The 14086-nt window shown below is 52.6% G+C and overlaps 6 protein-coding genes across 6 annotated transcripts; 4 read left to right on the plus strand and 2 right to left on the minus strand.

Moving 5' to 3' along the window:
* Positions 1–335: 335 nt before the first annotated feature.
* Positions 336–1172, plus strand: IAQ61_011713 (uncharacterized protein; the record flags this gene model as incomplete). Its single annotated transcript, XM_003844235.2, has 2 exons — positions 336–628; positions 728–1172. 2 exons carry the CDS (start codon positions 336–338, stop codon positions 1170–1172), a joined length of 738 nt encoding a protein of 245 aa, XP_003844283.2.
* Positions 1173–3715: 2543 nt separating this feature from the next.
* Positions 3716–5769, plus strand: IAQ61_011714 (uncharacterized protein; the record flags this gene model as incomplete). Its single annotated transcript, XM_003844237.2, has 2 exons — positions 3716–4331; positions 4392–5769. Exons 1-2 carry the CDS (start codon positions 3871–3873, stop codon positions 5767–5769), a joined length of 1839 nt encoding a protein of 612 aa, XP_003844285.2. The 5' UTR covers positions 3716–3870.
* Positions 5770–6994: 1225 nt separating this feature from the next.
* On the plus strand, positions 6995–8431 carry IAQ61_011715 (uncharacterized protein; the record flags this gene model as incomplete). Its single annotated transcript, XM_003844238.2, has 3 exons — positions 6995–7697; positions 7775–7917; positions 7997–8431. 3 exons carry the CDS (start codon positions 6995–6997, stop codon positions 8429–8431), a joined length of 1281 nt encoding a protein of 426 aa, XP_003844286.2.
* A 178-nt stretch (positions 8432–8609) lies between these two features.
* On the minus strand, positions 8610–9033 carry IAQ61_011716 (uncharacterized protein; the record flags this gene model as incomplete). The annotated part of the gene is made up of 2 exons (XM_066099317.1): positions 8610–8898; positions 8978–9033. 2 exons carry the CDS (start codon positions 9031–9033, stop codon positions 8610–8612), a joined length of 345 nt encoding a protein of 114 aa, XP_065950836.1.
* A 1703-nt stretch (positions 9034–10736) lies between these two features.
* IAQ61_011717 (uncharacterized protein) lies at positions 10737–10988 on the minus strand (the record flags this gene model as incomplete). The annotated part of the gene is made up of 1 exon (XM_066099318.1): positions 10737–10988. One exon carries the CDS (start codon positions 10986–10988, stop codon positions 10737–10739), a length of 252 nt encoding a protein of 83 aa, XP_065950837.1.
* Positions 10989–11511: 523 nt separating this feature from the next.
* Positions 11512–13794, plus strand: IAQ61_011718 (uncharacterized protein; the record flags this gene model as incomplete). Its single annotated transcript, XM_003844239.2, has 1 exon — positions 11512–13794. One exon carries the CDS (start codon positions 11512–11514, stop codon positions 13792–13794), a length of 2283 nt encoding a protein of 760 aa, XP_003844287.1.
* Between the last annotated feature and the right edge of the window lie 292 nt (positions 13795–14086).

A 14086-nucleotide genomic window follows, 5' to 3' on the forward strand; every position in this document is an offset into this window, starting at 1 on the left:
CTTCACGTGGCACCGTACCAGTGCGATCAAAGTGTCCCTCAAACGAGCCTGACACATTTGTGAGGACTCAGTCGTCGTGCATCGAATTGGAACGTCATTGTAGCAATTGCCACGGAAAATTTGAACGTATGGAGATGCTGAGTCCTGGGTCCTTTCCCCTTGTTGAGCAAGAGGCAGTGACTCTGCACACGGCGCCTTTCATTGCTTCTAGATTTCCTCTTTGTACGAACACTTCCAGGACTCTCGCTGCACAGCTCGCCTCACGCTGCGTTTTTCCGTACTGAATCATTGATAACGCGAGAGCATCCATTCATTCTCACACTCGTAACGCAGACATGCTATTCATGATTGGCCTATCCATTCTTCTACTCCCATTATCCTCTGCAATCCTAGGACCTCCACTACCTTCCGAAAACATTGTCCCTCAGCACATTGGTTGCCACGACCGTTTCAATGCCAACTCTGAGATGATCTTCTTCCGCTATCCTTCAGACCACGCGTTCGAATATGCAGTCATTACCCCGTACAAGAAATACTACCCAAGGCTCCTCGAATATGCGCTCAAGGCCAATAACTTCCAACTTGCTGCTTGGCAAAATAATCAGGCATGTGGCTGGCAGAAGAGAGAGTCAGTGTATGGATCATTGGGTATCGACGCACGAAACCATCGCGGCGATACATACTAGAAGTATATTCAGAATCCACAGGAAGTTTTGACGAACTCAAGCCACGCAATCGCCTCGAGCAACACCTCGGACAAGATTATTGTGCGATCTCCAAGTCAACTCCCAAGCAACGCCACGATGGACAAGATACGCCACATCCTCTTCATCAATCCACCAGCAGGGGACGTGTACGAGCTCATCACCATTCTACTCTGCTACTTGACGGGCTCGATGATATGCTTTGTGCTTTTGATCTTTCTTAAACACTGTATCGAGCGCGAAGAGCGTTTCAAGTCTACCAACACAAAGACTGAAGTGGAGGAACTAGAACTCGAAGCCTTTCGACCATTGAACACCTCAATTATACCAATGGCCCGGGCTTCTCGTGCAACTCTTCCGACCGATTGCTGCAAGTCGCTGCAATACGAAGGTGATTCGGCTTGGTCCTTCGACGCCAATGTATCCGAGTTACCACCGTCGTACGTGATGAGCAGAGTTGGGAATTGATTGGAATTGATGTCTGGCATTGTGTAATAGGCCATCTGTTTCAAGAGGATAGGCGGCATTGTTCATTTCTCACACAGTGGCGCAGAATGATTTCGCTGCTATGAGTGATTTGCTGAAACACACCAAGAGTTGTTTGTCACAAGCACCGCTTTTTTGTACATTCTTGTTGCTTTCATTCTTCTTTCCTAAGCTTTGTAATGAAAAGTGTTCTGCCTGTCTGACTTTTATCGCTATTGGTTTTCGAGCTATGTTCGTGCCGTCTTCTTTCCTTTTACACGTCTCACTGTTGACCAGGGTGTCAATGCACGGTTTACATAGGATGTAGTACTGGCTAGCTGCTTTTCCCTTCGGCAATAAGCCAATGATGAGTTCACATGATGATCAATCCCATGCGCGACTCTTTTTCAGTCACCGTATTGAACTTTACCTCAGTCCACTGATTCATGGATTTGTTTCAACTAGAAGTAGGGCTTTGCAGCAAGAGCTCTGCAGCACTGGCAACATGCCGCACTCTCAGAATCAGAAATTAGTACGTATGGGCAAACAAAGTGTAATTATATACAATAATCTCGGGAAGTTGACAAAGCTACGAGTCCTGGTAGCGGACTGAAAAATGCAAATGAGGGTACAGGCGCCATGACAACATTGCAAGCGCTGCTCAGCGCGCCTACCACTACGGTACAAAACCGGTTTACAGTAGCCATATTTATCTAAAGTAGACTAAGAAGTGGTTTAGGTAGAAGAAGTAAACCTAAATAGGGTTTATTATACTATATATTCCACAAAAGTAAACTACTTTTATTTCTACTTCTATTAATCTACTAGTATTACGTAGTACTGTAATAACTAGTTTCCTACTAACTATTTAAGTATTTTACCCCTCCTTTCTTTAATGTTCTTCACCACCTCTATCACCACCTCTACCACCACCTCCACCACCTCCACCACCTCTACCACCACCTCTACCACCACCTCTACCACCACCTCTACCACCACCTCTATCACCACCACCTCTATTATCACCACCTCCACCACCTCTATTATCACCACCTCCACCACCTCTATTATCACCACCTCCACCACCTCTATTATCACCACCTCCACCACCTCTATTATCACCACCTCCACCACCTCTATTATCACCACCTCTATTATCACCACCTCCTATTAGTAAAAATATCATAACTCATGATTATGTCATATGTGCGTATAGCGTGAAGCTAATCTTTTCTACCCCTTTTAGTCTTAGTTAGGTATTATAGCGTATAACAGAAATAAGACTACTTTTTATACTTAATTTAAACCCCTACTATAAAAGTAAACTACCACTTTAAACCTATTTATAGGTATACACGAGGTCAGTTTACACCTATATAGTAAACCCCTAGCGTACCATTCTACAGTAAACAATTTTTTACCGTAGTGTACCTAGGTACTCCTCATCCGATGGATTTACGATTGTGAGCAGCAAAGTGAGGAAGCGCAGAGCGAATGGGCTCGTTTTCATCGCGGAATAAGCGTGTCGCTGTCTAGCCATTGATAGTCGATCCATCAGCTGTCTTGTCTATAAAATATGGTTCGAGAAGCTGTCGCTCTAGAAGGCCGTTGGAGAAATGAGAATCCAGCAGACGAGAAGCTAATCTTGGATGAGGTTTATAGAGATTAGCGAATGGGTTAAATCGAAGCGCTCTGGAATTTCACGATTGATCTTCTAGTAGCAGCTTTTCTCAACTCAGGCAGGCACTCGTATGACGTGCTATGCGCATTCGAGCGCCGATATAACTCGACTGAGCATACCCTCCTGATTCGTTGTTTCCGTACGGAGGCTCTCAACCCTAGTTATGGCGAACGAACACAGATTCGGTATGACTCTAAAAGGAGAAAGCGTAGTCCAGATCTTGCGCCTCTTTATGATACATTCGTAATGGATCAGGATTATGCCGGTGTGACAATCACCTTGAGACTCCAGGAAGGCCAAATCGAGTACAAATGGAGGAGGTTCTTAAGGGTCGTTTGAGCCAACAAAACCTATGGAAGGTGCATTGCACGCATGGATACTCATGCGCCGCATAACAAAGGGTGTTTCCGTATAGACAGTGGCGAGTTGCAAGAGGAGTGGACCTGAATCCAGCCTAGAGAGACAATGTGCGAAATAGCCGAGGAGGTAAGTGGGTGAATTCCATGTATAAGTCAGCTTATGTGAGGAGCCTATACCGGTAGTATTACATTAGATAGTAGGACTCGGAGATACAAGTACCTGACTACCATACGGTAAGTAACTACTAGTTGATGGCTTCCGATGTTGAACGATAGAATGGCATCCTCTTGTTGCAAGTCTAATACATAATCTCGATGAACATACGTACTTGTCATGATTGCCACTGCAAATCTACTGTCTGGAGCGGGCATCGACATGCCTGTGATGTGCATGGTATAGGGCCAGTTGACCCGTGGACGTGGTTGAAACACGCTCACGTGACACCGGCTACCTACCGAGTCATGAGCCGTGGATGGGCCAGACCCCTCTGACGTTGCGCGTTCGACTTTTTTTCTGGTGCAGGTTCGTTCAGTTGCCTTCCTAGCGCTCATCGACTCCTCGACTCTCATTCACCTTTTTCGCCGTCTATCCTGATTCTTCTTCTGGTGTTCTACCTCGGTGGTACCTTACTGTGTATTTCACTACGCGCTTGCGAAGACAATGAACCTTGTTTGGCAGTCTCTCCCACATCGGCCGTTCGCTCTTGCTCGCCTTGCTGCACGCCTGCCATCTTCAACTGATACAATATCCCCCGGCCGCCTTTTCACCACCTCTACCCGCCTTGACACTACCTGCTACCCCCGTGTAAGCCCTCAAAACAGCCTGCAGCCAGCCTCCACTATGCCTCCACCACCCGCAAAGCGCAAGTGGCCCCGTCGTAACGGCGGCGAGCGCTCCAACGGCAGCGCCACGCCCACGGCGCCCATGACACCCCGTACAGCACTTGGCCAACATCCAAAACGGCCCAAGGTCGAAGATGCACCTCCCACCTCCGCCAGTCCTGTCGATGTAAAGCAGATGTACAGCACTGCGGCGGGCGACGCCGCACCCAAGCCCTTCTCCGACCTCAAGGACCGTCTGGACAAAAGCCTGCTCGATGGCCTTGACAAAATGGGCTTCCAGTGAGACCGCCCCCCAGAAACATTGCTAGAAAATTGAGATTTTAGTGCTAACCCAGTCAGGTACATGTCGCCCGTCCAGCAAAAGGTGCTGACAGAGCTGCCTTCGTTGTCGTCCGACTGTGTAGTACAGGCAAAGACGGGCACGGGCAAGACTGTCGCCTTCCTTCTACCCGCGATTCAAAATCTCCTGGCTGGTAACATGCCCCCACGGGGCAAAGTCGCCATTCTTATCGTCTGCCCGACGCGAGAGCTGGCGCTACAGATAGCAAAGGAGGTCAATGGCGTCACCGCCTGCCTACCCCACAAGATGGAATGTCACACGGCCTTTGGCGGTACTCGGCGCGTGTCCAGCCTCAGGGCTTTCCTCAATAACAACCCGACCGTGCTGGTGGCTACGCCTGGCCGCCTCGATGACATCCTTGGCGAGGAATCGGTGCGCGAAAAATTTACTCATCTTAAGACTGTCGTTCTGGACGAAGCCGACCAGATGCTCGACGCTGGTTTCGCGCCTGCCGTCAGGAAGATACTGAAGCGTATCCCGCCCAAAAGCGACGGATGGCAGGGCATGTGTTTCTCGGCCACTCTCCCTGAAGAGGTGCTTAGCATTGCCAAGATTGTGCTGTTCCCCGGCTTCACACACCTATCTACTGTGGATCCTTACGAGGCGCTGACACACGAACGCGTAATTCAGTTCTCCGTCATTATTCCCACCATTAACCAAACCTTTGCAGCACTCTCGGCGTTGATTGAAGAAGAATACAACCAGGACCCTACCGACTTCAAGGCCATTGTCTTTGGCACTACAGCGAACGGTGTTGGACTACTCTATGACTTGTTTAGGCATGCTCTGCCGCAGTTTCGTTCGTTTGAGCTGCACAGTCGTATGTCCCAACCAGCACGGACACGGACAACAAAAGAATTCAAGGAGGCTCGAAGTGGAATCCTGTTCGCTTCCGATGTTGTTGGTCGTGGCATGGACTTTCCCAACGTGGGGTTGGTCATTCAGCTGGGCCTTCCAACGAGCACCAATCAGTACGTCCATCGTGTTGGACGGACCGCCCGTGCTGGTAAAGATGGACGTGCAGTTATCATTCTCTATGAGCAAGAATCCTTCTTTCCAAGGATCAGCAAGACTTTACCTATCAAGCCATATCCTGTCGATATTGTATCGCGTCTTCCCAAACATGAAGCGGAAATCACTCGCGCCTTCACGAACGTGGATGAGACTGCAAAGTCCAAGGCTTACCAAGCGTTCCTTGGATATAACAAGACTTTCCTCAAGAAGCTGGAACTAACCTCAGTACAGCTTGTACGCCTGGCAAACGAATATGCAAGGACAATGGGCTGCCCCGAACCACCGATGATTGAGAAATCCACGATTGGCAAGATGGGGCTGAAGGGCGTCCCGGGTCTCAGGATTGGGTCGCGCCATGATTAGAGGCCGCATCTGCGTCTACGACACATTTGTGTGTCCATAACACGGATCATCTTGAGGGCTAGGACAACACAATTGCCCTCACTTTTCTTTGCAATTTCGTAAGCGATGTGAATACGACTCATGTTGGAATTTTCTTCATGACCCAGGCGTTAGACCAGAAGGTGTGCTTTGGACGTTACCATAGATTCTACTACCAACGATTCAAGACCGCGCAAGACTTCCCTATCCCTTTCTTGATCGAAGACGATGATTTGGCAAGACCGTTGAACGGAGTCCGAGCGGCGTGAAAGAGGTGTCACCGTTGTATTTGGGTCCAGATCATCTGCCTTGTGGAAGTAAGGGAGAAAAGAAAGCGCCACTCATGGCCACGACTCAGTGACCTCACGACAACTCTCAACGGCACAAATTACCTGCTGATGGCTGCCTATGCGCATTGGTGGTGAAAAGAAGGGCTTCGAGTTAGCATGGCTATATGTGACACGAATTGACGTCTTTCTAGAATTTACACGCACAAACATACACACACACACTCTCTCTCCTCGTTGTTCTTCAGTTGAATTGGCCATTGGCTAATTCTAGCCGACTTCCACCCGCCCTGCATGGCCACTGAATACATGTCGTGCTCCTTTTTCCCTTTGCGGGTCGAGTCTGGTACGACTACATTCTTTTGCTAGCTCATGCGATTGCGTAGGATCCATGCTGTTTCAAATACAGCACCATCCAGCCGGTACTCTGATGGTCTTTTTTGGCCGATTCTCCTCTCCTCATACCGTTGCTCTGGCATTGGTATCGCAAGGTGGACCGGCTGAACGACAGCTGAGGATAAACGAGACAGCGTGTTTGTTGAATCGCACTCGAACATCTAGACATGATAGTCGTAGAGCCATGACACAAACGGAGGCGTCTGGAATATCAACTCTTTTGTGGGTCTGTTGACGTTAGATTGCAGTCCTCCAACGACCAAAAGAGTCTTTACATCTAAATGCGGCTCGAAACCGTCCAGTCCACCATGTATGATCTGTTACACCCGTTTCTTACCAGCTCATGAAGCCTCAGCACATCGTCTTAGCCTCTTTTACGCCTCATGGACCATGCTCAAGGTTATGACATATATTTAAGGCTCTGGATGAAGAGAAGATAACTCTCATCGGGCAAACACACACTCGCTTTTTTTCCACCTCGATCTGTTTTCATAGTTCACTGTTCTTTCAGTCAATCCTTCACGATGCTTTTCCCTGCCTTTGTAGCTGCGGCTGCAGCCATTTCCACCGTTGCTGCCCAGGATGTTACGGCTTCAGCAACAGACTGCACCACCCGCTTCGGATACTATCCTCTTCCCACGGGAACGGCTGGCGCAGCAGCCGTACCTACCTGGTATAGGTATATCACTTCGACGCACCTTTTCAGCCTCTCCTCTACCGTGCACGACACTGTGACTGCCACACCGGATGCCACTACGTTTGTCAACGTGTTGACGACCACATCCACGGTCACGGAGACCACCACCTCGACTGAAGCTCCGGTCGTTGTCCCTACTCCCGCCGGATTCATCAATCTGCTTGCCGTCAGCACCCCCGTGGTCACTGGCAGTGTATCCCGCGTCAAGCGCGAGATTGCCGGCCGTGATAGTCACGAGCTGAGCCTGTTTAAGAGGCAGACGGCGCTCAACCACACGGGCGGTTACATTGTCGACAGGACTGGCAATGCCACCAGCTTGAACCGCAAGTTCATCCTTCGCGTCGACTGCCGCGTCACCGTCAATGTCAACCGCACTTCCATCTCCATTGTCACCGGCCTTCCCGAGACCGTCTTCCTCGCCCCTGCTACTGCCGTCTCGCTCTCGACAAGCACCATTCGCATCACGCAGACTGTGACGGAGATTCAGCCGGCAGAGACCATCTACCAGGCATGCCAGGACAACAACATTGGTAAGCGGGCTCTGGCAACTTGGTCACTGAGCTTACCGGTGATCCTCACGTCCACATACTAACATGGCTTCTTCTAGTCAACTCCATCACCGACCGCAATGGCAACACGCTCATCTTTGACCGTGTAACCTACCGTCCAGCCCAGGGCTTCCCCATTGAGAACGAATTAGTCGTCGACAAGACCTCTGGCCGCGACTGCTGCATCGCTTGCCAAACCACCGTACGTAGCCCTTGCCCCACCAAGAATTTAGAAAAAAAAAAACTCCCAGGCCACGATTTGAATACTAACCCCCTTCCAGGCCAACTGCGCAGGTTCCTTCTTCGTCCCCTCGATGCAGCAATGCCACCTACGCCTCACGCAGCCCCCCTCTGCCGCCCCGCCCGCCCTACCTGCCCCCTCTGCCTCCGCCGGCCTCTTCCTCGCCAACGGCAGCTACCCAACCGCCTACGCCAGCGGCTCCGGCGCGCTCCTCGCGCCCAGCAGCGTCGTAGCCACACCGCTGCCCCTCTCGAGCGTCAGCGCCGTCGCGTTGCCTCTGCAGCACAGCAACAGCACCTGTTCTGCGGGCTCGTTGAGCTTGTATCTCGGCACCATTCAGGGCCAGGGAGACTTTCCGATTGAGTTTGCGCTCGAGTTTAGCAATGGGCCGTGTGGGCGGTTGAGTGTGTGGCCGATTCCGGTGGATGAGGCGTTGGATAATAGTTTGGAGTTTAGGGGGGCGAAGATGATTTAGAGGGCTTTTTGTTGGGCTGTGTGGCTTGGGGGCGATGGGATGGGATGGGATGGGATGGATGTGGAAAAAAATAAAAATCTTGGCAGGAGGGATTGATTGTGGGGGATTTGGAAGGTGGATTTATTTGGGAGTTTTTTTTTTGGGGGTCGGGGGATGGGGTGGTTTTTCTTGTTTTTCCTTATCTTGTCCATGTCACTCGTTTTGCACTTCTGGACTTTATAGTTTTGAATTCTTCTTCTTCTTCTTCTTCTTCTTCTTCTTCTTCTTCTTCTTCCACATGCTCTACTTTAAGCCAGTGTGGGGCCATGTGTGTATGATGGTATGCATGGGTGGGCTGGGGGCTGGGGATGTTTGTTGGCGGAGGAGGGTCCGCGGTGTGAGTGAGGGGTTGCACGTGTTGAAAGCCGTGGTGTGTTTTTGGTGTTGGAAGGCGCGGGGATGGTGAGGGGTCACCGTGTTCGCTACCTCTGTTTGCCAACTATTCCATCCTTTGTTGATTTGTTTTCCGGTGGATGCGAATACTAGACTTGCTTTGTGTTTGTTTACGTGGGAAGAGACATGGACTGGGGCATGGGCATGGGCATGGGCATGGGCATGGGCATAGTGTAGTCAAGTACCAGTGGTAGAGTACAGTCAGACTTGAAAGCGGAACAGTCGCGTCAACAGGGCTGCATCAAGGTGCGGGAGAACCTCTTTGGTGCTATGGATGACGATGGGATTGGGTTGGCGGGGCAGGTAGACCCCTGGGGTACCGTAGGTGAGAGTGGTGTCAGACGCGTGCCGTGGGTGGGAGATGCGAGCACAGGAGGAGCATGCTGGGACGGTTGAGAGTACGTGGAAGTTCGCAGTGGATGGCGGATAGTCTACCGTACACCGACAATCGCATACTTTTCCATGTGTGTTGAGGTGAGGGGGCGTTGCGAGAAGAGGCAAATTGGGTGCGCGGTGATTGTCTTCACGTAGCCCGAGTCTAGCTAGAGGAGGGTGTGTGAGGACGAGAAGCAGGATGCGAGGAGGATGTTGGTCTAGGTGCCTGGCTAATGGACATTTGACAAATTGGATTTGCTTTCTAGACAGCCGATCCTACTCTAGACAGGACAGCACAGCACAGCACAGCGCAGGGTCGATGGGCGTGTGGCTAGCTGAGCCACGGTGCAGCCATGATCCCCGTTGTGCCTGGCTGTGGTTTCATGCGCCCCATGAGTTTGGGCCTTGTGTGGCTGCCAGTCGAGTTGGGCGAACTGGCCAAGTAGGGAGCGAACTAGGTGTGCATGTATACATGCATGCATGTACTGTAGACTACATACATACATACATACATACATACATACTCTCCTGGCACCTATAGAAGCGCTGTTTCACGTCCACGCCTACCTAGCCTACTACCTCGTACCTACACACTAGCTTTCACCGTTGGGCTTGGGCGCTCCAAAGCAGCCGTTTCAGGCGAGGCGTTGTGCAGGCGCTTTGAGAGGCGGAGGGTGTGGGGGAGACTTGCATGTACATGGCTAGTACACAGCTAGCCTTTGTGCCTGGTAGCTCATGTAGGTCGGCAGGTAAGGTAGGCACATGAATGTATTTTAGACTCCTCTTCCGCTTCCAACGGCCGGCTCATCCAAGGCTGTCGAGGCCGCTTCGGCGTGAGTTGGCTCCCAATGTCGATGTGGATGTCGATGATGATGATCTCCAAGCCGATGGTGAATTGGGAGAAAAGTGGCGGCTGGCACGGACAGTAGGACGGCAGGGATGGGGATGGATGGCAGGGATGGCAAGGGCGACGGAGAGTGAACAGCTGGCTAGCGTGACTGCCCGGCTGCGAGGTTTGCTCCTGGAGTCTGGCTGCAAGAATGACGCGCCCCTTCTCTCCCCCCCTCCCCCCCCCCTTCGATCCCTGGGAACGCGTCGGTCTCGCGGCTCATTGGGAGGAAGAGTGGGAAAGGTCGAGGGCCAGCCGGTGAGCCCTTGCTCTCTTGCACTCTTGCACCCTTGCACCTTCCCTTGCGTTTTTGTGATCCGGGAAGGAGCTCGCCAGGCCCAGGGCAGGTGCGCTCACTGCTTTCTGTTGCTGCTGCAAATGAAGGACAAGTCTGGCAAGAGCGGAAAAGGCGTCGTCGTCTGTTTCTGGTCTGTAGTCCAGGGCAGTTTCATGGCCAATGACAATCACTTGGCCAGTTTACTTGGCCAGCCAGCCAGCCAGCCAGCCAGTCAGTCAGTCAGTGTAGCCAGTGTCAGCCAGCCAAACCTGCCAGTCCCCAGTCTACTCTATCCTGTCTTGTCCTTGTCGACTCCCAATCCTACCTACCTACTAGTACTCTCTTCTCCAAGGACCAGGCCCGCCCTGTCTGTCTCTCTTCGCTCTTGCTCTCTCTCTCTCTCTCTCTCTCTCACCCATGCACACTTGCTTCGAAATCTCCACACGATCGCTGCCCTTTTCCGCTTTCCTCCCATCTTCCCCATTCTTCTTCTTCTTCTTCTTCTTCTTCTTCTTCTTCTTCTTCTTCTTCTTCCTCTCTTCTTCTCTTCTTCTCTTCTTCACATCAATTGGCCCATTGACCATCCAACATCTTATCTCACCTCTCACAACACATACCACAAGCATTGCCTTTTCCCATTCGGCCACCGCTTATCGTCGCTTCTCTGCTTTAGTCCGTCCGTCCGCCCGCTCGCTGCTGCACATCTGCCGCCAACCTGGTCCGCCTTTTCGTCACAGCTGCCCTGTTAGCGCCGAGTTAGCGAACGACTCCGCTGCTTCACCCCTCCTCCCTACACCTAAAGACAGCACCACACCGCCCTCCATTGCCCTTCTGGCTCCCCATCCCCACCCATCAACCCACCGTCGCAGATCCTACAATACATGATATCCAGTCTACCTCCCTCGACTGCTCCCCGCACCAACCTGAATAGCCCATCCACGCCACCCCCGGCTACCATCATCGCAATCTCCCGCCTGCACTGAAAATCCCCGACCGTGCCCACCCATCTCGACGCTCCCATTTTGCACTCCTCTACGCGACTTTACGCGTCAAAGCCTCGCGAGAGCCTCTACAAGGCTGTTGGTCTCCTTGTTGGCCCTTCTCGCTATGGCTGCAGCGCGTCGACAACCCTCTATGCAGATTTTTCAAGACCCCGTACTTCCGCACCAACAACATCACCAAGTCTCGCCATACGATCCGCGCTACCTGGACGCCTTTGCCTCCGTCACCAACGTGTCGGCCGACTCTCACACCCTTCTCGCACCGCCACTACCACCATCACACCCTTCACCCACCGAAGGCTCTCCCCGCAAGCCTCGCCAGGCCTCCAGCTCTCCCCCACCCAGCGCCCTTGTGGAAAAGGGCCTGAACACAGTCATGCTGCCTCCACCCCAAGAGCAATCCTTCCCAACGGACGCGCCAACAAAGAAGGCGCCGTCCTCCCTTGAAGCCCAAAACGCGGCTGACATCCACTTTGGGACAAGCCTGTCGTCTCAGGCGGACAAAGAAAATGCGTGCACATATTCCGAGCCCGCCGCCATGAATACCCCGTCCGCCTCTTCGGAACCATCTGTACCTAGGAAGCTCGAAGTGAAGCAACAATCCATGGATACCGCGCCACTGCGCGATCGCAGTAAGAAGCAAAAAGTCAAGGAAGTCAAGCTCGAGGAGTCGGACGGACCACTACCAGACCCCGATCAGATGCCAGACGTCGAAGACGACGGCAAAAAACCTGCCTTTAGCTATGCCCAGCTCATCGGAATGGCGATTTTGCGAGCACCGACGCGCCGCTTGACACTGGCTCAAATCTACAAGTGGATATCCGACACCTTTGCCTTCTATCGCAACTCTCAGGAGACGGGTTGGCAGAATAGCATCCGCCACAATCTGAGCCTGTGCAAGGCCTTCTCCAAGCAGGAGCGCCCCAAGGATGACCCCGGAAAGGGGCACTACTGGGTCATCAATGCTGGCTTCGAGAAGACGTATTACATTGCCAAACCTACTCGCCGACCTACAAATCCCGATGGCTTTACATCGGGATATCCTAGCGACGTGCAACGTCCATCTACGTCAATGTCTGCTAGCTTCCCGCCAATGAGCTCAACCAAGGGCTTTGACTCGAGCAAATTTCCCGATGAGCCCGAGCTTCCTTCGTCAGAGGCCACTATTCCCTGTTCAGACATGGCGGCCCATGATGGGCATGATCCTCTGAGCATGCCACCGCCTCGCCAGCTGCCTTCCTCTCCACCTCCCGCTGATATCCACTCCTCACCGCCCCCTCCCGTCTCGCGTGCCCGCTCGACACGCGAAGACACACCCCCTCGTGCTCCTCGCTTCCCAAGCAACAGTCGCTCAGGGGGACGGAGGCGCAAGTTCCACGGCCTCGGGGACAGCGGCTACTACTCTTCGATTGAGTCGTCCGCGATCAAGGGCAATCCTCTTGGGCCGCTACTCACATCGGAAGCAGATCTCGATCGCCCAAGCATGAAGCGTGGACGGGCCGAGGAAGAGATTGCTCGTATCCGCGGCTCGTCGTACGACTCGCCCTCCAAGGCCAGACCGTACTTGAAGCAGCCCGACAATAGCCATCTCATCTCGTCGCCGTTTAGACGACCCAACAAGACCGATGGGCCTCTGACTCCGGCCATCGTCTTCAAGCGCCCCGCTCTCCCACCTGCGTCTGCCTCGCCCAACACCAACCTGCGTAACCACCGGAACAAGATGCGGGAGCTGGTCGGTGGCTCGCCGGACAAGAACCTGGCCATGTGGGTGGACACATCCTTTCTGGACAACAAGACCTGGAGCCCAGCCGTCTCCATTCCCAATGACGAGCAAGTCAACCTAGTCGGCCACGGCTTCGAGAGCACATTTGACATTTTTGGTGACTTTGGCTACAATGAGAGTCCTATCAAGCGCAGTGCGAAGCGACCCCGGCTCGAGCGTGCTGTTACCACTGGCGGCATACTTGCCGACATCACCAGCTCCAAGGGCAACATGACCAACTCGCCCACTCCCAACTGGAAAATGTCCTCTTCCTTTCTCAACATTCCCGACCTGTCGCCTGTCAAGAATCTCTCGCCGCTCAAGGCACCCGTTTTGAAGCCTCCCACCTCTGCCCCGGTATCGGAATCTTCTCTTCCCAGCCCAGCGAAGGAAAACGGTCGCACCAGCATGGCTCCCCCGCCATCGCTCCATGCACCGGCAAAGTCACAACAGGACGATGACGACATCTTTCATCTCCTACACAGTGACGAGTCTGAACCAGGCATCGACCTACTCCAAGGCTTCGAGAAGATTGGAGCTAGGACCTCTGCCGTTGCGCCTAACGGCTCGCCGCAGAAGAAGATTTCAAGGCCCAGCATGGCCCGCAGTTCTACTTCTCGATTCTAAGATTACGTGCTTCTTGACCTTGCATCTACAATTCGACCTGCCATCTTGGATTTAGCCTCAAAGGCCTTTGAAGATTTCTCCCTCCCTTCTCGATACCCACCCCGTTATGTCGTCATGTACCGACATTATTTCCTGGTCCTTGGTGCCTTCCATAGATCAACCCACTTTACCCAACCCATTTGGCTCCAGACTATCCTACGGATGATCTTGCCATTACGATGTCACGACAGCACGATACCCACGAAAGCAACGGCTGGCCCCCTACGTACCAGTATATTCTCCATGTTGGCAC

The sequence above is a fragment of the Plenodomus lingam genome, assembly GCF_022343315.1.
Source record: "Plenodomus lingam strain CAN1 chromosome Unknown scaffold_20, whole genome shotgun sequence".
Classification (NCBI taxonomy): domain Eukaryota; kingdom Fungi; phylum Ascomycota; class Dothideomycetes; order Pleosporales; family Leptosphaeriaceae; genus Plenodomus; species Plenodomus lingam.